Source organism: Lampetra planeri, unplaced genomic scaffold (genome assembly GCF_965212315.1).
Source record: "Lampetra planeri unplaced genomic scaffold, kcLamPlan1.2.h2 scaffold_1626, whole genome shotgun sequence".
Classification (NCBI taxonomy): domain Eukaryota; kingdom Metazoa; phylum Chordata; class Hyperoartia; order Petromyzontiformes; family Petromyzontidae; genus Lampetra; species Lampetra planeri.
In genome coordinates, this window is record NW_027614358.1 from 7091 (window position 1) to 27224 (window position 20134).

The window sequence follows — 20134 nt, forward strand, 5'->3', positions numbered from 1 at the left end:
GAATAATTTAATTATTTACCAGCCCGAGGCTCCACCCCCTCGGCGGGCCCCACCCCTCTTCCCACCCAGCCCCCGCCCTGCACGTGACCACGCCCACACACGTGACCACGCCCAAACACGTGACCACGCCCACACACGTGACCACGCCCACACACGTGGCCACGCCCTGTCACGTGACCACTCCCACACAGCTCAGGCCTTGCCTCGCGGTCAGAGCCGCCACCACCCACCGGAGCCCCGCCCCCCTTAGCTCTAGCCCCGCCCCCCCTTAGCCACGCCCCCTTAGCCACGCCTCCTAGCAGTAGCCTTGCCCCTAGCAGTAGCCCCGCCCCCCTGGCTCCGCCCCTAGCAATAGCCCCGCCCCCTAGCAGTAGCCCCGCCCCCTTAGCCGCGCCCCGTAGCCCTGCCCCTAGCAGTAGCCCCGCCCCCCTAAGCCCCACCCCCTTAGCCCCGCCCCCATGATGCCGTAGCTCCGCCCATCTGCTCTGAGGACACGCCCCCCCCCGCTCTGCCCAACAGCCCCGCCCTTGCTTGAAGAGGGCAGACGGGGGTCGCGGCCCCCCCCCCCACGATTTTTGTTTTTGGGCCCCCTCCAGTTGGGGTGGGGGCAGTGGGGGGAGGTCAGTGGGGGGGGGGGGGCAGTGGGGGAGGTCAGTGGGGGGGGGGGCAGTGGGGGAGGTCAGTGGGGGGGGGCAGTGGGGGAGGTCAGTGGGGGGGAGGAAGTGGGGGGAGGTCAGTGGGGGGGGCAGTGGGGGAGGTCAGTGGGGAGGGGGCAGTGGGGGAGGTCAGTGGGGGGGGAGGTCAGTGGGGAGGGGGCAGTGGGGGAGGTCAGTGGGGGGGGGGGGAAGTGGGGGAGGTCAGTGGGGGGGGGGGCAGTGGGGGGGGCAGTGGGGGAGGTCAGTGGGGGGGGGGGAAGTGGGGGAGGTCAGTGGGGGGGGGCAGTGGGGGGGGCAGTGGGGGAGGTCAGTGGGGAGGGGGCAGTGAGGGAGGTCAGTGGGGGGGGGGGGGAAGTGGGGGAGGTCAGTGGGGGGCAGTGGGGGAGGTCAGTGGGAGGGGGGGGGCAGTGGGGGAGGTCAGTGGGGGGGGGGCAGTGGGGGAGGTCAGTGGGGGGGGGGGCAGTGGGGGAGGTCAGTGGGGGGGGGGGGGAAGTGGGGGAGGTCAGTGGGGGGGGGGGCAGTGGGGGAGGTCAGTAAGGGGGGGGGCAGTGGGGGGGGGGCAGTGGGGGAGGTCAGTGGGTGGGGGGAAGTGGGGGAGGTCAGTGGGGGGGGGGGGAAGTGGGGGAGGTCAGTGGGGGGGGGGCAGTGGGGGAGGTCAGTGGGGGGGGGGGGGAAGTGGGGGAGGTCAGTGGGGGGGGGGGGAAGTGGGGGAGGTCAGTGGGGGGGGGGGGGGGGGGAATTGGGGGAGGTCAGTGGGGGGGGGGGGGGGAAGTGGGGGAGGTCAGTGGGGGGGGGGGAATTGGGGGAGGTCAGTGGGGGGGGGGGGAAGTGGGGGAGGTCAGTGGGGGGGGGGGCAGTGGGGGAGGTCAGTGGGGGGGGGGGGGGAAGTGGGGGAGGTCAGTGGGGGGGGGGGGAAGTGGGGGAGGTCAGTGTGGGGGGGGGGGAAGTGGGGGAGGTCAGTGGGGGGGGGGGCAGTGGGGGAGGTCAGTGGGGGGGGGGGAAGTGGGGGAGGTCAGTGGGGGGGGGGGGAAGTGGGGGAGGTCAGTGGGGGGGGGGGGGAAGTGGGGGAGGTCAGTGGGGGGGGGGGCAGTGGGGGAGGTCAGTGGGGGGGGGGGAAGTGGGGGAGGTCAGTGGGGGGGGGGGGGAAGTGGGGGAGGTCAGTGGGGGGGGGGGGCAGTGGGGGAGGTCAGTGGGGGGGGGGAAGTGGGGGAGGTCAGTGGGGGGGGGGGGGAAGTGGGGGAGGTCAGTGGGGGGGGGGGGCAGTGGGGGAGGTCAGTAAGGGGGGGGGCAGTGGGGGGGGGCAGTGGGGGAGGTCAGTAAGGGGGGGGGCAGTGGGTGGGGGGAAGTGGGGGAGGTCAGTGGGGGGGGGGGGAAGTGGGGGAGGTCAGTGGGGGGGGGGGGGAAGTGGGGGAGGTCAGTGGGGGGGGGGGGAAGTGGGGGAGGTCAGTGGGGGGGGGGGGCAGTGGGGGAGGTCAGTGGGGGGGGGGGAAGTGGGGGAGGTCAGTGGGGGGGGGCAGTGGGGGGGGGGGGCAAGTGGGGGGGGGCAGTGGGGGAGAGGGGGGGAGTGGGGGGGGCAGTGGGGGGGGGGGCAAGCGTGGAATGGACGTGAGAGCCTAGAGAGAGAGTGTGAGTGAGTGACAGTCTAGTGAGAGAGAGAGAGTGGGTGAGTGAGAGAGTGGGTGAGTGAGAGAGAGAGAGAGTGGGTGAGTGAGAGTGGGTGAGTGAGAGTGGGTGAGTGAGAGTGGGTGAGAGAGAGTGGGTGAGAGAGAGTGGGTGAGTGAGAGCCTAGAGAGAGAGAGAGTGGGTGAGAGTGAGAGAGAGAGTGGGTGAGTGGGTGAGAAAGAGCGAGTGGGCGAGTGAGAGCCTAGAGAGTGAGAGAGAGGGTTGCGGAAGAGGCAATGGTACAGGAAGTGGAGGGAGTTGGCCTGCTCTGTGAGTGGTGGAGTTAGTGGGGGGCACAGGGTGAGTGGTGGAGTTAGTGGGGGGCTGCAGGGTGAGTGGTGGAATTAGTGGGGGGGTGCAGGGTGAGTGGAGGGGTGGAGTTGGTGGGGGGGGGGGTGCGGGGTGAGTGGTGGAGTTAGTGGGGGGGGGTGCAGGGTGAGTAGTGGGGGGTGAGTAGTGGGGGGGGGGGTAGTGGGGGGGTGAGTGTGGGGGGGGTAGAGGCTGCTAGGACAGGAACTCTGATCGGCGTACGGCGGAGGCAGGTGAGTCTGTGCATCACCACCACCACCATCACCACCATCACCACCAACACCATCACCACCACCATCACCACCACCACCATCATCACCACCAACACCAGCACCATCATCACCAACACCACCATCATCATCATCACCACCACCACCATCATCATTGTCAACACCACCACCATCACCATTGTCAACACCACCAACACCATCGTCATTATCACCATCATCACCACCATCACCAACACCATCATCATCACCAACACCATCATTATCACCACCATCATCACCATCATCACCACCACCACCATCATCATTGTCAACACCACCACCATCACCACCATCACCACCATCGTCATTATCACCATTTTCAACACCACCATAACCATCGTCATTATCACCACCATCGTCAACACCATCATCGGCAGTTTTACTTCCTCATCATTCACACAGACAGCCATGACCGCGTGTAGTGTTCTGTGTGTGTCGGTGTGTGTGTGTGTGTCGGTGTGTGTGTGTGGCGGTGTGTGTGTGTCAGTGTGTGTGTCGGTGTGTGTGTGTGTCGGTGTGTGTGTGTGTCAGTGTGTGTGTGTCGGTGTGTGTGTGTGGCGGTGTGTGTCGGTGTGTGTGTGTGTCGGTGTGTGTGTGTCGGTGTGTGTGTGTCGGTGTGTGTGTGTCGGTGTGTGTGTGGCGGTGTGTGTGTGTCGGTGCGTGTGTGTGTGTCGGTGTGTGTGTGTGTCGGTGTGTGTGTGTGTCGGTGTGTGTGTGTGTCGGTGCGTGTGTGTGGCGGTGTGTGTGTGTCGGTGTGTGTGTGTGTCGGTGCGTGTGTGTGTCGGTGTGTGTGTGGCGGTGTGTGTGTGTGTCGGTGTGTGTGTGTGTCGGTGTGTGTGTGTGTCGGTGCGTGTGTGTGGCGGTGTGTGTGTGTCGGTGTGTGTGTGTCGGTGTGTGTGTGTCGGTGCGTGTGTGTGTGTCGGTGTGTGTGTGTGTCGGTGTGTGTGTGTGTCGGTGCGTGTGTGTGTCGGTGTGTGTGTGTGTGTCGGTGTGTGTGTGTGTCGGTGCGTGTGTGTGGCGGTGTGTGTGTGTCGGTGTGTGTGTGTCGGTGCGTGTGTGTGTGTCGGTGTGTGTGTGTGTCGGTGTGTGTGTGTGTCGGTGTGTGTGTGTGTCGGTGCGTGTGTGTGGCGGTGTGTGTGTGGCGGTGTGTGTGTGTCGGTGTGTGTGTGGCGGTGTGTGTGTGTCGGTGCGTGTGTGTGTGTCGGTGTGTGTGTGTGTCGGTGTGTGTGTGTGTGTCGGTGCGTGTGTGTGGCGGTGTGTGTGTGGCGGTGTGTGTGTGTCGGTGTGTGTGTGTGTCGGTGCGTGTGTGTGTCGGTGTGTGTGTGTGTGGGGAGCGGTTAGCGCGCTGCACTACGAATCTGGCGACCTGGGTTCGATTCCCGCTCACGGCAAACACTGGTGACGATTATCTGAACCGGTGCTGGGCCTCCCCTAGGTCGACTCAGCCTCAAATGAGTACCTGGTGCGGTGTGAAAAACATCGCCACTAGGGAGACAAAGGCGGTCGGGCGTTGCGCTGGCCACCCACCCCCCTCGTGTGCCGTTCCGGCCTTCGTAGGCGCTCGCTAACAGCACTTGCCCCTACAGTCTGTTAAGGCTACACGGGGGATCTTTGTGGGTCTGTGTGTTCTACTCGTTGCACCTGCAGGGTCTGTCCCGTGACCTCCTCCTGCACCTAGCCTGGCACAGCAGTCAACCCACGGCACCTGCAGGGTCTGTCCCGTGACCTCCTCCTGCACCTAGCCTGGCACAGCAGTCAACCCACGGCACCTGCAGGGTCTGTCCCGTGACCTCCTCCTGCACCTAGCCTGGCACGGCAGTCAACCCACGGCACCTGCAGGGTCTGTCCCGTGACCTCCTCCTGCACCTAGCCTGGCACAGCAGTCAACCCACGGCACCTGCTGGGTCTGACCCGTGACCTCCTCCTGCACCTAGCCTGGCACGGCAGTCAACCCACGGCACCTGCAGGGTCTGTCCCGTGACCTCCTCCTGCACCTAGCCTGGCACGGCAGTCAACCCACGGCACCTGCTGGGTCTGTCCCGTGACCTCCTCCTGCACCTAGCCTGGCACGGCAGTCAACCCACGGCACCTGCAGGGTCTGTCCCGTGACCTCCTCCTGCACCTAGCCTGGCACAGCAGTCAACCCACGGCACCTGCTGGGTCTGTCCCGTGACCTCCTCCTGCACCTAGCCTGGCACAGCAGTCAACCCACGGCACCTGCAGGGTCTGTCCAGTGACCTCCTCCTGCACCTAGCCTGGCACCGCAGTCAACCCACGGCACCTGCAGGGTCTGTCACGTGACCTCCTCCTGCACCTAGCCTGGCACAGCAGTCAACCCACGGCACCTGCAGGGTCTGTCCCGTGACCTCCTCCTGCACCTAGCCTGGCACAGCAGTCAACCCACGGCACCTGCAGGGTCTGTCCCGTGACCTCCTCCTGCACCTAGCCTGGCACCGCAGTCAACCCACGGCACCTGCAGGGTCTGTCCCGTGACCTCCCCCTGCACCTAGCCTGGCACAGCAGTCAACCCACGGCACCTGCTGGGTCTGACCCGTGACCTCCTCCTGCACCTAGCCTGGCACCGCAGTCAACCCACGGCACCTGCAGGGTCTGTCCCGTGACCTCCTCCTGCACCTAGCCTGGCACGGCAGTCAACCCACGGCACCTGCTGGGTCTGACCCGTGACTTCCTCCTGCACCTAGCCTGGCACGGCAGTCAACCCACGGCACCTGCAGGGTCTGTCCCGTGACCTCCTCCTGCACCTAGCCTGGCACGGCAGTCAACCCACGGCACCTGCTGGGTCTGTCCCGTGACCTCCTCCTGCACCTAGCCTGGCACAGCAGTCAACCCACGGCACCTGCTGTGTGTGTGTGTGGTGTGTGTGGTGCGTGTTTGGTGTGTGGTGTGGGCGTGGTGTGTGTGTGTGGTGTGTGTGTTTGGTGTGTGTGGTGTGTGTGTGTGGTGTGTGTGGTATATGTGGTGTTTGTGTGGTGTTCGTGCCTGTGTATGGTTTGTGTGTGTGTGGTGTGTGTGTCTGGTGTGTGTGTGGTGTGTGTGTGGTGTGTGTGTGTGTCTGGTGTGTGTGGTGTGTGCGTGGTATGGTGTGCGTGGCGTGGTGTGTGTGGTGTGTGTGGTGTGTGTGTGGTATGGTGTGTGTGGCGTGTGTGTGCGTGGTGTATGTGGTGTGTGTGTGTGGTGTGTGCGTGGTATGGTGTGCGTGGTGTGTGTGGTGTGTGAGTGGTATGGTGTGCGTGGTGTGTGTGTGGTGTATGTGGTGTGAGCGTGTTATGGTGTGCGTGGTGTGCGTGGTGTGTGTTGTGTGCGAGGTGTGGTGTTGTGCTTGGTGAGTGGTGTGCTTGCTGAGTGTGGTGGTTGGTGGGTGGGCTGATTGCTGGGTGGGCTGATTGGTGTCTGAGTGTAAGTATCTCGTTGTGTGCGTGCGGTTGTTTTTAGGGCATCACCTTTGAACCCCTCCCACCAAGAACACCTGGGCGAGGAGGAGAGGCGGGGACAGGAGGGAGGGAGGGAGCTGGGTGGGTGAGGAGCTGGGTGAGGAGCTGGGTGAGGAGCTGGGTGAGGAGCTGGGTGAGGAGCTGGGTGAGGAGCTGGGTGGGTGAGGAGCTGGGTGAGGAGCTGGGTGAGGAGCTGGGTGGGTGAGGAGCTGGGTGAGGAGCTGGGTGGGTGAGGAGCTGGGTGGGTGAGGAGCTGGGTGGGGAGCTGGGTGAGGAGCTGGGTGAGGAGCTGGGTGGGTGAGGAGCTGGGTGAGGAGCTGGGTGGGTGAGGAGCTGGGTGGGTGAGGAGCTGGGTGAGGAGCTGGGTGGGTGAGGAGCTGGGTGAGGAGCGGGGTGAGGAGCTGGGTGAAGAGCTGGGTGGGTGAGGAGCTGGGTGGGTGAGGAGCTGGGTGAGGAGCTGGGTGAGGAGCTGGTGAGGAGCTGGGTGGGTGAGGAGCTGGGTGAGGAGCTGGGTGAGGAGCTGGGTGAGGAGCTGGGTGGGTGAGGAGCTGGGTGAGGAGCTGGGTGAGGAGCTGGGTGAGGAGCTGGTGAGGAGCTGGGTGGGTGAGGAGCTGGGTGAGGAGCTGGGTGAGGAGCTGGGTGAGGAGCTGGGTGGGTGAGGAGCTGGGTGAGGAGCTGGGTGAGGAGCTGGTGAGGAGCTGGGTGGGTGAGGAGCTGGGTGGGTGAGGAGCTGGGTGAGGAGCTGGGTGGGTGAGGAGCTGGGTGAGGAGCTGGGTGGGTGAGGAGCTGGGTGAGGAGCTGGGTGAGGAGCTGGGTGGGTGAGGAGCTGGGTGAGGAGCTGGGTGAGGAGCTGGGTGAGGAGCTGGGTGGGTGAGGAGCTGGGTGAGGAGCTGGGTGGGTGAGGAGCTGGGTGGGTGAGGAGCTGGGTGAGGAGCTGGGTGGGTGAGGAGCTGGGTGGGTGAGGAGCTGGTGAGGAGGGTGGTGGTCGACCGCGACCATGCTGGAGACCCCGGCACTCCGACCCCGCGCCCCCACGGCGGCGCTCCTCCTGACCTTGGCATTGACCTTAACCTTGACCTTGTCCTTGACCCTGGCGGCCATCTTGGCTGGAGAGCTTCGCTCGCTGCGTCTCGAGTTGGGGGCCCTCAGGGCTCAGGTGGGGGGCCTCGGAGATCGAATGGGGGGCCCATCCAGTGGTGCCTGGGGCGGTGCCAGGGGTCAAGGGGTCACGGACGATGCCAGGGTGAGTTGGGTCTGGGGGGGGGGGTTGGGTGTGGTGGGTGGGGTGGGGTGGGGTGTGGTGGGTGGGGTGGGTGGTGGGTGGAGGTGGGTGGAGGTGGGGTGTGGTGGGGTGGGTGGGGTGGGTGGTGGGGTGGGTGGGGTGGGTGGTGGGTGGGGTGGGGTGGGTGGTGGGTGGAGGTGGGTGGAGGTGGGGTGTGGTGGGGTGGGGGGTGGTGGGTGGGGTGGTGGGTGGTGGGTGGGGTGGGGTGTGGTGGGTGGAGGTGGGTGGAGGTGGGGTGTGGTGGGTGGGGTGTGGTGGGTGGGGTGTGGTGATGGTGATGTTGATGGTGATGTTGATGTCGATGGTGTTGATGGTGATGTTGATGGTGTTGATGATGATGTTGATGGTGTTGATGTTGGTGGTGATGTTGATGGTGATGTTGATGGTGATGTTGATGGTGGTGTTGATGGTGATGTTGATGGTGTTGTTGATGATGATGTTGATGTTGATGCTGGTGTTGATGTTGATGGTGGTGTTGATGTTGATGGTGATGTTGATGTTGGTGATGTTGATGGTGATGTTGATGGTGATGTTGATGGTGATGTTGATGTTGGTGATGTTGATGTTGATGATGATGGTGATGATGGTGTTGATGGTGATGTTGATGTTGATGGTGGTGATGGTGGTGTTGATGGTGATGTGATGATGATGATGTTGATGTGGTGATGTTGATGTCGATGGTAATGTTGATGGTGATGACGGTGATGATGATGGTAGTGTTGATGATGATGATGATGTTGATATGGTGATGTTGATGTTGATGGTGGTGTTGATGTTGATGGTGTTGATGTTGATGTTGGTGATGTTGATGATGTTGATGATGTTGATGTTGATGGTGTTGATGTTGATGGTGTTGATGTTGAAGGTGATGTTGATGGTGGTGATGGTGGTGTTGATGTGATGATGAAGTCGATGTTGATGGTGTTGATGTTGATGGTGTTGATGTTGATGGTGGTGTTGATGTGGTGATGTTGATGTTGGTGATGTCACCTTGGCAGGCTGCTACTGGCCCCGTGGCTCGCTCCGGATGGGTCCCGGTCCGATCGCGCCGGAGCCCGACAGGGGAAGGCAAGCGATCAAAGAAGAGTGAGTTTACATACAGTACTACCTAGTCCCATATAGTCAGTATGGTACTATATAGTACTATATATTGTACTATGTAGTCCTATGTAGTCCTATATAGTCTGTATGGTACTACACGGGAAGACACGAGGAGATACGGGGAGACACGGGGAGACACGGGGAGACACAGGGAGACACGGGGAGATACGGGGAGACACGGGGAGACACGGGGAGATACGGGGAGACACGGGGAGACACGGGGAGACACGGGGAGATACGGGGAGACACGGTGAGACACGGGGAGACACGGGGAGATACGGGGAGACACGGTGAGACACGGGGAGACACGGGGAGACACGGGGAGACACGGGGAGACACGGGGAGACACGGGGAGACACGGGGAGACACGGGGAGATACGGGGAGACACGGTGAGACACGGGGAGACACGGGGAGATACGGGGAGACACGGGGAGACACGGGGAGACACGGGGAGATACGGGGAGACACGGGGAGACACGGGGAGACACGGGGAGACACGGGGAGACACGGGGAGATACGGGGGAGACACGGGGAGACACGGGGGAGACACGGGGGAGACACGGGGAGACACGGGGAGACACGGGGAGACACGGGGAGACACGGGGGAGATACGGGGAGACACGGGGAGACACGGGGGAGACACGGGGAGACACGGGGAGACACGGGGAGACACGGGGAGACACGGGGGAGATACGGGGAGACACGGGGAGACACGGGGGAGACACGGGGAGACACGGGGAGACACGGGGGAGATACGGGGAGACACGGGGAGATACGGGGGAGACAAGGGGGAGACACGGGGAGACACGGGGAGACACGGGGAGATACGGGGGAGACACGGGGGAGACACGGGGAGACACGGGGAGACACGGGGGAGACACGGGGAGACACGGGGAGACACGGGGGAGACACGGGGAGACACGGGGAGACACGGGGAGACACGGGGAGACACGGGGGAGACACGGGGAGACACGGGGAGACACGGGGGAGACACGGGGAGACACGGGGAGACACGGGGAGACACGGGGAGACACGGGGAGACACGGTGAGACACGGGGAGAGACACGGGGAGACACGGCGTAGACACGGGGGAGACACGAGGAGACACGGGGAGACACGGCGTAGATACGGGGAGACACGGGGGAGACACGGGGAGACAAGGGGGAGACACGGGGTGACACGGGGAGACACGGTGAGACACGGGGAGACACGGGGAGACACGGGGAGACACGCGGAGACACGGGGAGACACAGGGAGACACGGGGAGACACGGGGAGACACGGGGGGAGACACAGGGGAGATACGGGGAGATACGGGGAGACACGGTGAGACACGGGGAGACACGGGGAGATACGGGGAGACACGGTGAGACACGGGGAGACACGGGGAGACACGGGGAGACACGGTGAGACACGGGGAGATACGGGGAGACACGGTGAGACACGGGGAGACACAGGGAGACACGGGGAGACACGGGGAGACACGGGGAGACACGGGGGACACGGGGAGACACGGGGAGACACGGTGAGACACGGGGAGAGACACGGGGAGACACGGCGTAGACACGGGGAGACACGGGGAGACACGGCGTAGATACGGGGAGACACGAGGGAGACACGGGGAGACAAGGGGGAGACACGGGGTGACACGGGGAGACACGGGGAGACACGGGGAGACACGCAGAGACACGGGGAGACACGGGGAGACACGGGGAGACACGGGGGGAGACACGGGGGAGACACGGGGTGACACGGGGAGACACGGGGAGACATGGGAAGACACGCGGAGACACGGGGAGACACGGGGAGACACGGGGAGACACGCGGAGACACGGCGGAGACACAGGGAGACACGGGGGGAGACACGGGGGAGACACGGGGGAGACACGGGGAGACACGGTGAGACACGGGGAGACACGGGGGAGACACGGGGAGACACGGGGAGACACGGGGAGACACGGGGAGACACGGGGGAGACACGGGGAGACACGGGGGAGACACGGGGAGACACGGTGAGACACGGGGAGACACGGGGGAGACACGGGGAGACACGGGGAGACACGGGGAGACACGGGGGGAGACACGGGGGAGACACGGGGAGACACGGGGGAGACACAGGGGAGACACGGGGAGACACGGGGGGAGACACGGAGAGACACGGGGAGACACGGGGGAGACACGGGGGAGACACGGGGAGACACGGGGAGACACGGTGAGACACGGGGAGACACGGGGAGACACGGGGAGACACGGGGAGACACGGGGGAGACACGGGGAGACACGGGGGAGACACGGGGAGACACGGGGAGACACGGGGAGACACGGGGAGACAAGGGGGAGACACGGGGAGACACGGGGAGACACGGGGAGACACGGGGAGACACGGCGGAGACACGGGGAGACACGGGGAGACACGGCGGAGACACGGGGAGACACGGGGAGACACGGGGAGACACGCGGAGACACGGCGGAGACACGGCGGAGACACGGGAAGACACGGGGAGACACGGCGGAGACACGGGGTGACACGGCGGAGACACGGGGAGACACGGGGAGACACGGCGGAGACACGGGGAGACACGGGGAGACACGGGGAGACACGGCGGAGACACGGGGAGACACGGGGGAGACACGGGGAGACACGGGGAGACACGGGGGAGACACGGGGAGACACGGGGAGACACGGCGGAGACACGGGGAGACACGGGGAGACACGGGGAGACACGGGGAGACACGGGGGAGACACGGGGAGACACGGGGAGACAAGGGGGAGACACGGGGAAACACGGGGAGACACGGGGAGACACGGGGAGACACGGCGGAGACACGGGGAGACACGGGGAGACACGGGGAGACACGGCGGAGACACGGGGAGACACGGGGAGACACGCGGAGACACGGCGGAGACACGGCGGAGACACGGGGAGACACGGGGAGACACGGGGAGACACGGCGGAGACACGGGGTGACACGGCGGAGACACGGGGAGACACGAGGAGACACGGCGGAGACACGGGGAGACACGGGGAGACACGGGGAGACACGGGGAGACACGGGGGAGACACGGGGAGACACGGGGAGACACGGGGGAGACACGGGGAGACACGGGGAGACACGGCGGAGACACGGGGAGACACGGGGAGACACGGGGAGACACGGGGAGACACGGGGAGACACGGCGGAGACACGGGGAGACACGGGGAGACACGGGCTGACTCTGTGTGTCTGTCCACAGAGACACAAAGCTACATTCACCTCAAACCCGGGCCAAATCTGGACAGCAAAGGTGAGCACACATCGTCAACATCGTCAACATCATCAACATCGTCAACAACATCGTCAACAACATCGTCAACAACATCGTCAACATCGTCATCAACATCGTCACACACATCGTTAACATCATCAACATCGTAAACAACATCAACAACATCGTCAACAACATCATCGTCATCGTCAACAATATAATCAACATCGTCAACAACCTCAAACAACATCGTTAATAACATCATCGTCAACAAAATCATCGTCAACATCATCAACATCATCACGGTGTCCTCATGTGCATTCACGTCCCTGCGTGTCCCCCTGCGTGTCCCCCCGCGTGTCCCCGTGTCCCTCCGCGTGTCTCCGTTTGTCTCCACGTGTCTCCACGTGTCTCCGCGTGTCCCCACGTGTGTCTCCACGTGTCTCCACGTGTCTCAACGTGTCTGCACGTGTGTCCCCCCGTGTCTCCATGTGTCTCAACGTGTCTCCACGTGTCTCAACGTGTCTCCACGTGTGTCTCCACGTGTCTCCACGTGTGTCCCCCCGTGTCTCCATGTGTCTCAACGTGTCTCCACGTGTGTCTCAACGTGTCTCCATGTGTCTCCACGTGTCTCCACGTGTCTCAACGTGTCCCCCCACGTGTCTCCGCATGTCTCCGCGTGTCTCCATCTGTCCCCGTGTCTTCACGTGTCCCCCCGCGTGTCTCCGCTGAAGACGACGAGACGCGCATCCAGTGGGAGCTGGGCCTGAAGAAGGGCGACGCGCTGAGCCTGCGGGAGAACGCCATCCACGTGCACGAGCGCGGATCCTACTTCATCTACAGCCAGGTGCAACCCACGCGCAACCCACACGCAACTCGCGCAACCCGCGCGCAACCCACACGCAACCACTCGCAACCCACGCGCAACCCACGCGCAACCACTCGCAACCCACGCGCAACCCACACGCAACCACTCGCAACCCACGCACAACCCACACGCAACCCACACTTAACCCACACGCAACTCACACACAACTCACACGCAACTCACACGCAACCCACGCGCAACCCACGCGCAACCCATGCGCAACCCATGCACAACCCAGGCGCAACCCACGCGCAACCCACGCACAACCCACGCGCAACCCACGCGCAACCCACACGTGCAATCGCCACGCAACCCACACGCAACCCACACGCAACCCACACGCAACCCACACGCAACCCACAAGCAACCTCCACACGCAACCTCCACGCAACTCACACGCAACCCACACGCAACCCACAAGCAACCTCCACACAACTCACACGCAACCCACACGCAACTCACACACAACTCACACACAACCCACACGCAACCCACGCGCAACCTCCACCACCGTCCCCCAATTCTCCGCCCGGCCTCACACCTCAACTAACCCCCTAGCCCCTCCCCTTCCCCTAACCCCCCCCAACTCCTCCCCTACCCTCTCCCACAACCCCCAACCCTACCCCTACCCCTTTTCCGACCCCCTACCCTACCCCCTCAGCTAACCCCTCCCCGCTAACCCCTCCCCTACCCCCTACCCCTTACCCCTACCTCTCCCCCTACCCCTCCTCCTACCCCCTCCCCCCCTACCCTAGCCCCTACCCCCTCCCCTAACCCCTCCCCTAACTCCTCCCCTAACCCCCCCCCCTACCCTTCCCCTACCCCTCCTACCCCCTCCCCTAGCCCCTCCCTTACCCCCTACCCTTTCCCCTCCCCCTAGCCCCTCCCCTAGCCCCTCCCCTCCCCCTACCCCCTACCCTAACCCCTGCACTAAGCTGGACTTGGCCCAGGCTCTAGTTCAGGTTGTGGCCGTGTGACCTGTGACCCCATGGTGGAGGTTGTGTCCTGTGACCTGTGACCCCATGGTGGAGGTTGTGACCCTGTGACCTGTGACCCCATGGTGGAGGTTGTGGCCGTGTGACCTGTGACCCCATGGTGGAGGTTGTGACCCTGTGAAGTGTGACCCCATGGTGGAGGTTGTGACCTGTGACCCCATGGTGGAGGTTGTGACCTGTGACCCCATGGTGGTGGTGGTGGCGGCGGTGACCCTGCGGTGGTGGTGGTGGTGTTGGCACTGCAATGGTGGTGGTGGCGATGGTGGTGGTGGTGTTGATGTTGACCCTGCGGTGGTGGTGGTGGCGATGGTGGTGTTGTTGTTGACCCTGTGGTCGTGGTGGTGTTGTTGACCCTGCGTTGGTGGTGGTGGTGGTGATGATGTTGTTGACCCTACGGTGGTGATGGTGGTGGTGGCGGTGGTGGTGATGATGTTGTTGACCCTGCGGTGGTGGTGTTGTTGACCCTGTGGTGGTGGTGTTGTTGACCCTGTGGTGGTGGTGATGATGTTGTTGACCCTGCGGTGGTGGTGGTGGTGTTGTTGACCCTGCGGTGGTGGTGGTGGTGGTGTTATTGACCCTGCGGTGGTGGTGGTGGTGGTGGTGGTGTTATTGACCCTGCGGTGGTGGTGGTGGTGGTGTTGTTGACCCTGCGGTGGTGGTGGTGTTATTGACCCTGCGGTGGTGGTGGTGGTGGTGGTGGTGTTATTGACCCTGCGGTGGTGGTGGTGGTGGTGGTGTTGTTGACCCTGCGGTGGTGGTGGTGGTGTTGCCCCTGCGGTGGTGGTGGTGGTGGTGAGCAGGTGCTGTTCAGTGACCCCACGTTCGTGATGGGTCACATCGTGCGGCGAGGCGCTCACAGCAAGGTGGCGCTCTTCCGCTGCATGCAGAACATGCCGGAGAAGGAGCCCAACAACTCCTGCTACACCGCCGGTGAGGCGGAGACACGGAGACGCGGCGCTAGAGACACGGAGACACGGAGACACAGAGACACGGAGAGACGGTGGTAGAGACACGGAGACACGGAGACACAGAGACACAGAGACACGGAGAGACGGTGGTAGAGACACGGTGGTAGAGACACGGAGACATGGCGGTAGAGACACGGAGACACGGAGACACGGCGCTAGAGACACGGAGACACGGAGAGACGGTGGTAGAGACACGGAGACACGGCGCTAGAGACACGGAGACACGGAGACACGGAGACATGGCGGTAGAGACACGGAGACACGGAGAGACGGTGATAGAGACACGGAGACACGGCGCTAGAGACACGGAGACACGGAGAGACGGTGATAGAGACACGGAGACATGGCGCTAGAGACACGGAGACACGGAGAGACGGTGATAGAGACACGGAGACACGGCGCTAGAGACACGGAGACATGGAGAGACGGTGGTAGAGACACGGAGACACGGAGACACGGTGGTAGAGACACGGAGACACGGAGACACGGTGGTAGAGACACGGAGACACGGAGACACGGCGGTAGAGACACAGAGACAGGGAGACACGGAGACACGGTGGTAGAGACACGGAGACACGGAGACACAGAGAGACGGTGGTAGAGACACGGAGACACGGAGAGACGGTGGTAGAGACACGGAGACACGGAGACACGGTGGTAGAGACACGGAGACACGGAGACACGGAGACACGGTGGTAGAGACACGGAGACACGGAGAGACGGTGGTAGAGACACGGAGACACGGAGACACGGTGGTAGAGACACGGAGACACGGAGACACGGCGGTAGAGACACAGAGACAGGGAGACACGGAGACACGGTGGTAGAGACACGGAGACACGGAGACACGGTGGTAGAGACACGGAGACACGGAGAGACGGTGGTAGAGACACGGAGACACGGAGACACGGTGGTAGAGACACGGAGACACGGAGACACGGTGGTAGAGACACGGAGACACGGTGGTAGAGACACGGAGACACGGAGAGACGGTGGTAGAGACACGGAGACATGGAGACACGGTGGTAGAGACACGGAGACACGGAGAGACGGTGGTAGAGACACGGAGACACGGAGAGACGGTGGTAGAGACACGGAGACACGGAGACACAGAGAGACGGTGGTAGAGACACGGAGACATGGAGACACGGTGGTAGAGACACGGAGACACGGAGACACGGCGCTAGAGACACGGAGACACGGAGACACAGAGAGACGGTGGTAGAGACACGGAGACATGACGCTAGAGACACGGAGACACGGAGACACAGCGCTAGAGACACGGAGACACGGAGACACAGAGAGACGGTGGTAGAGACACGGAGACATGACGCTAGAGACACGGAGACACGGAGACACAGCGCTAGAGACACGGAGACACGGAGAGACGGTGGTAGAGACACGGAGACACGGAGAGACGGTGGTAGAGACACGGAGACATGGCGCTAGAGACACGGAGAGACGGAGAGACGGTGGTAGAAACACGGAGACACGGCGGTAGAGACACGGAGAGACGGAGACACGGAGACATGGCGCTAGAGACACGGAGACACGGAGAGACGGTGGTAGAGACACGGAGACATGGCGCTAGAGACACGGAGAGACGGAGAGACGGTGGTAGAGACACGGAGACACGGCGGTAGAGACACGGAGAGACGGAGACACGGAGACATGGCGCTAGAGACACGGAGACACGGAGAGACGGTGGTAGAGACACGGAGACATGGCGCTAGAGACACGGAGACACGGAGAGACGGTGGTAGAGACACGGAGACACGGAGAGACGGTGGTAGAGACACGGAGACACGGAGACACGGCGCTAGAGACACGGAGACACAGAGAGACGGTGGTAGAGACACGGAGACACGGAGACATGGCGCTAGAGACACGGAGACACAGAGAGACGGTGGTAGAGACACGGAGACACGGAGAGACGGTGGTAGAGACACGGAGACACGGAGACATGGCGCTAGAGACACGGAGACACAGAGAGACGGTTGTAGAGACACGGAGACACGGAGAGACGGTGGTAGAGACACGGAGACACGGAGACACGGCGCTAGAGACACGGAGACACGGAGACACAGAGAGACGGTGGTAGAGACACGGAGACATGGCGCTAGAGACACGGAGAGACGGAGAGACGGTGGTAGAGACACGGAGACACGGCGGTAGAGACACGGAGAGACGGAGACACGGAGACATGGCGCTAGAGACACGGAGACACGGAGAGACGGTGGTAGAGACACGGAGACATGGCGCTAGAGACACGGAGACACGGAGAGACGGTGGTAGAGACACGGAGACACGGAGACACAGAGAGACGGTGGTAGAGACACGGAGACACGGAGAGACGGTGGTAGAGACACGGAGACACGGAGACACGGCGCTAGAGACACGGAGACACGGAGACACAGAGAGACGGTGGTAGAGACACGGAGACATGACGCTAGAGACACGGAGACACGGAGACACAGCGCTAGAGACACGGAGACACGGAGACACAGAGAGACGGTGGTAGAGACACGGAGACATGACGCTAGAGACACGGAGACACGGAGACACAGCGCTAGAGACACGGAGACACGGAGAGACGGTGGTAGAGACACGGAGACACGGAGACATGGCGGTAGAGACACGGAGACACGGAGACACAGAGAGACGGTGGTAGAGACACGGAGACACGGAGACATGGCGGTAGAGACACGGAGACACGGAGACACGGAGACATGGCGGTAGAGACACGGAGACACGGAGAGACGGTGGTAGAGACACGGAGACACGGAGACACGGAGACACAGAGAGACGGTGGTAGAGACACGGAGACACGGCGGTAGAGACACAGAGACAGGGAGACACGGAGACACAGCGCTAGAGACACGGAGACACGGAGACACGGAGAGACGGTGGTAGAGACACGGAGACACGGAGAAACGGTGGTAGAGACACGGAGACACGGAGACACGGAGACACAGAGAGACGGTGGTAGAGACACGGAGACACGGAGAGACGGTGGTAGAGACACGGAGACACGGAGACACAGAGAGACGGTGGTAGAGACACGGAGACACGGAGACACGGTGGTAGAGACACGGAGACACGGAGACACAGAGAGACGGTGGTAGAGACACGGAGACACGGAGACACGGTGGTAGAGACACGGAGACACGGAGACACAGAGAGACGGTGGTAGAGACACGGAGACACGGAGACACAGAGAGACGGTGGTAGAGACACGGAGACACGGAGACATGGCGGTAGAGACACAGAGACAGGGAGACACGGAGACACGGCGCTAGAGACACGGAGACACGGAGACACGGCGGTAGAGACACGGAGACACGGAGACACGGCGGTAGAGACACGGAGACACGGAGACACGGTGGTAGAGACACGGAGACACGGAGACACGGAGAGACGGTGGTAGAGACACGGAGACACGGAGACACGGCGGTAGAGACACAGAGACAGGGAGACACGGAGACACGGCGCTAGAGACACGGAGACACGGAGACACGGAGACACGGCGCTAGAGACACGGAGACACGGAGACACGGCGCTAGAGACACGGAGACACGGAGACACGGCGCTAGAGACACGGAGACACGGAGACACGGAGACACGGCGCTAGAGACACGGAGACACGGAGACACGGAGACACGGAGACACGGAGACATGGCGGTAGAGACACGGAGACACGGAGACACGGGGACACGGCGGTAGAGACACGGAGACACGGAGACACGGAGACACGGGGACACGGCGGTAGAGGCACGGAGACACGGAGACACAGAGACACGGGGACACGGCGGTAAAGACACGGAGACACGGAGACACGGGGACACGGCGGTAGAGACACGGAGACACGGAGACACGGGGACACGGCGGTAGAGACACGGAGACACGGAGACACGGGGACACGGCGGTAGAGACACGGAGACACGGAGACACGGAGACATGGCGGTAGAGGCACGGAGACACGGAGACACAGAGACACGGGGACACGGCGGTAGAGGCACGGAGACACGGAGACACAGAGACACGGGGACATGGCGGTAGAGACACGGAGACACGGAGACACAGCGCTAGAGACACAGAGACACGGAGACACGGAGAGACGGTGGTAGAGACACGGAGACACGGAGACACGGAGACACGGACACAGAGACACGGAGACACGGAGACACGGAGACACGGTGGTAGAGACACGGAGACACGGACACAGAGACACAGAGACACGGAGACACGGAGACACAGCGCTAGAGACACAGAGACACGGAGACACGGCGGTAGAGACACAGAGACAGGGAGACACGGAGACACAGCGCTAGAGACACGGAGACACGGAGACATGGCGGTAGAGACACGGAGAGACGGACACAGAGACACGGAGACACGGAGACACGGAGACACGGTGGTAGAGACACAGAGACAGGGAGACACGGAGACACAGCGCTAGAGACACGGAGACACGGAGACACGGCGCTAGAGACACGGAGACATGGTGGTAGAGACACGGCGACACGGACACAGAGACACGGAGACACGGAGACACGGAGACACGGTGGTAGAGACACAGAGACAGGGAGACACGGAGACACAGCGCTAGAGACACGGAGACATGGCGCTAGAGACACAGAGAGACGGAGACACGGCGGTAGAGACACGGCGGTAGAGACACGGAGACACGGAGAGATGGAGACACGGAGACAAGGCGAGACGGAGACACGGTGGTGGAGACACGGCGCTAGAGACACGGAGACACAGTGGTGGAGACGGGGAGAGACGGACACGTGGTTGCTGTCTTTGTTGTCGACGTTGTTGACGTTCTTGTTGTTGACGTTATTGATGACGTTGACGTTGTTGTTGTTGACGTTGGTGACAGACATGGTGGAGCTGGTGATCCCGCGTTGTTGTTGACGACGTTGTTGTTGACTTTGTTGTTGTTGACTTTGTTGTTGACCTAGTTGTTGACGTAGTTGTTGTTGTTGTTGACCCCAGGCACGGCGGAGCTGAACAAGGGCGACATGGTGGAGCTGGTGATCCCACATTTTTGTTGACATTTTTGTTGACATTGTTGTTGACTTTGTTGTTGTCTTTGTTGTTGACCTAGTTGTTGACCTAGTTGTTGTTGTTGTTGTTGACCCCAGGCATGGCGGAGCTGAACAAGGGCGACGTGGTGGAGCTGGTGATCCCGCGCGAGGATTCCGCGCTCAGCCTGGAGGCCGACTCCACCTTCATCGGTGTCATGAAGCTCATGTGACCTCGCGACGGTCACGTGACCCAGCCATGGTGGTCACGTGACCCAGCCATGGTGGTCACGTG

The 20134-nt window shown here is 62.7% G+C and overlaps 1 protein-coding gene across 1 annotated transcript; it reads left to right on the top strand.

The window, feature by feature from the left end:
• The first annotated feature begins 7121 nt into the window (after positions 1 to 7121).
• On the top strand, positions 7122 to 20128 carry LOC144739647 (tumor necrosis factor ligand superfamily member 13-like). Its single transcript, XM_078622577.1, has 6 exons — positions 7122 to 7591; positions 8629 to 8716; positions 11967 to 12017; positions 12713 to 12825; positions 14642 to 14771; positions 19960 to 20128. The coding sequence occupies exons 1-6, from the start codon at positions 7346 to 7348 to the stop codon at positions 20070 to 20072; spliced, it is 741 nt and encodes a 246-aa protein (XP_078478703.1). The 5' UTR covers positions 7122 to 7345; the 3' UTR covers positions 20073 to 20128.
• Positions 20129 to 20134: the final 6 nt, after the last annotated feature.

Coding starts and splice junctions, on each gene's coding strand:
- LOC144739647 (XM_078622577.1), top strand. CDS start 7,346: ATGCTGGAGACCCCGGCACTCCGACCCCGCGCCCCCACGGCGGCGCTC. Junction 7,592..8,628: donor GGGTCACGGACGATGCCAGG/GTGAGTTGGGTC, acceptor TCACCTTGGCAG/GCTGCTACTGGCCCCGTGGC. Junction 12,826..14,641: donor CCTACTTCATCTACAGCCAG/GTGCAACCCACG, acceptor GGTGGTGAGCAG/GTGCTGTTCAGTGACCCCAC.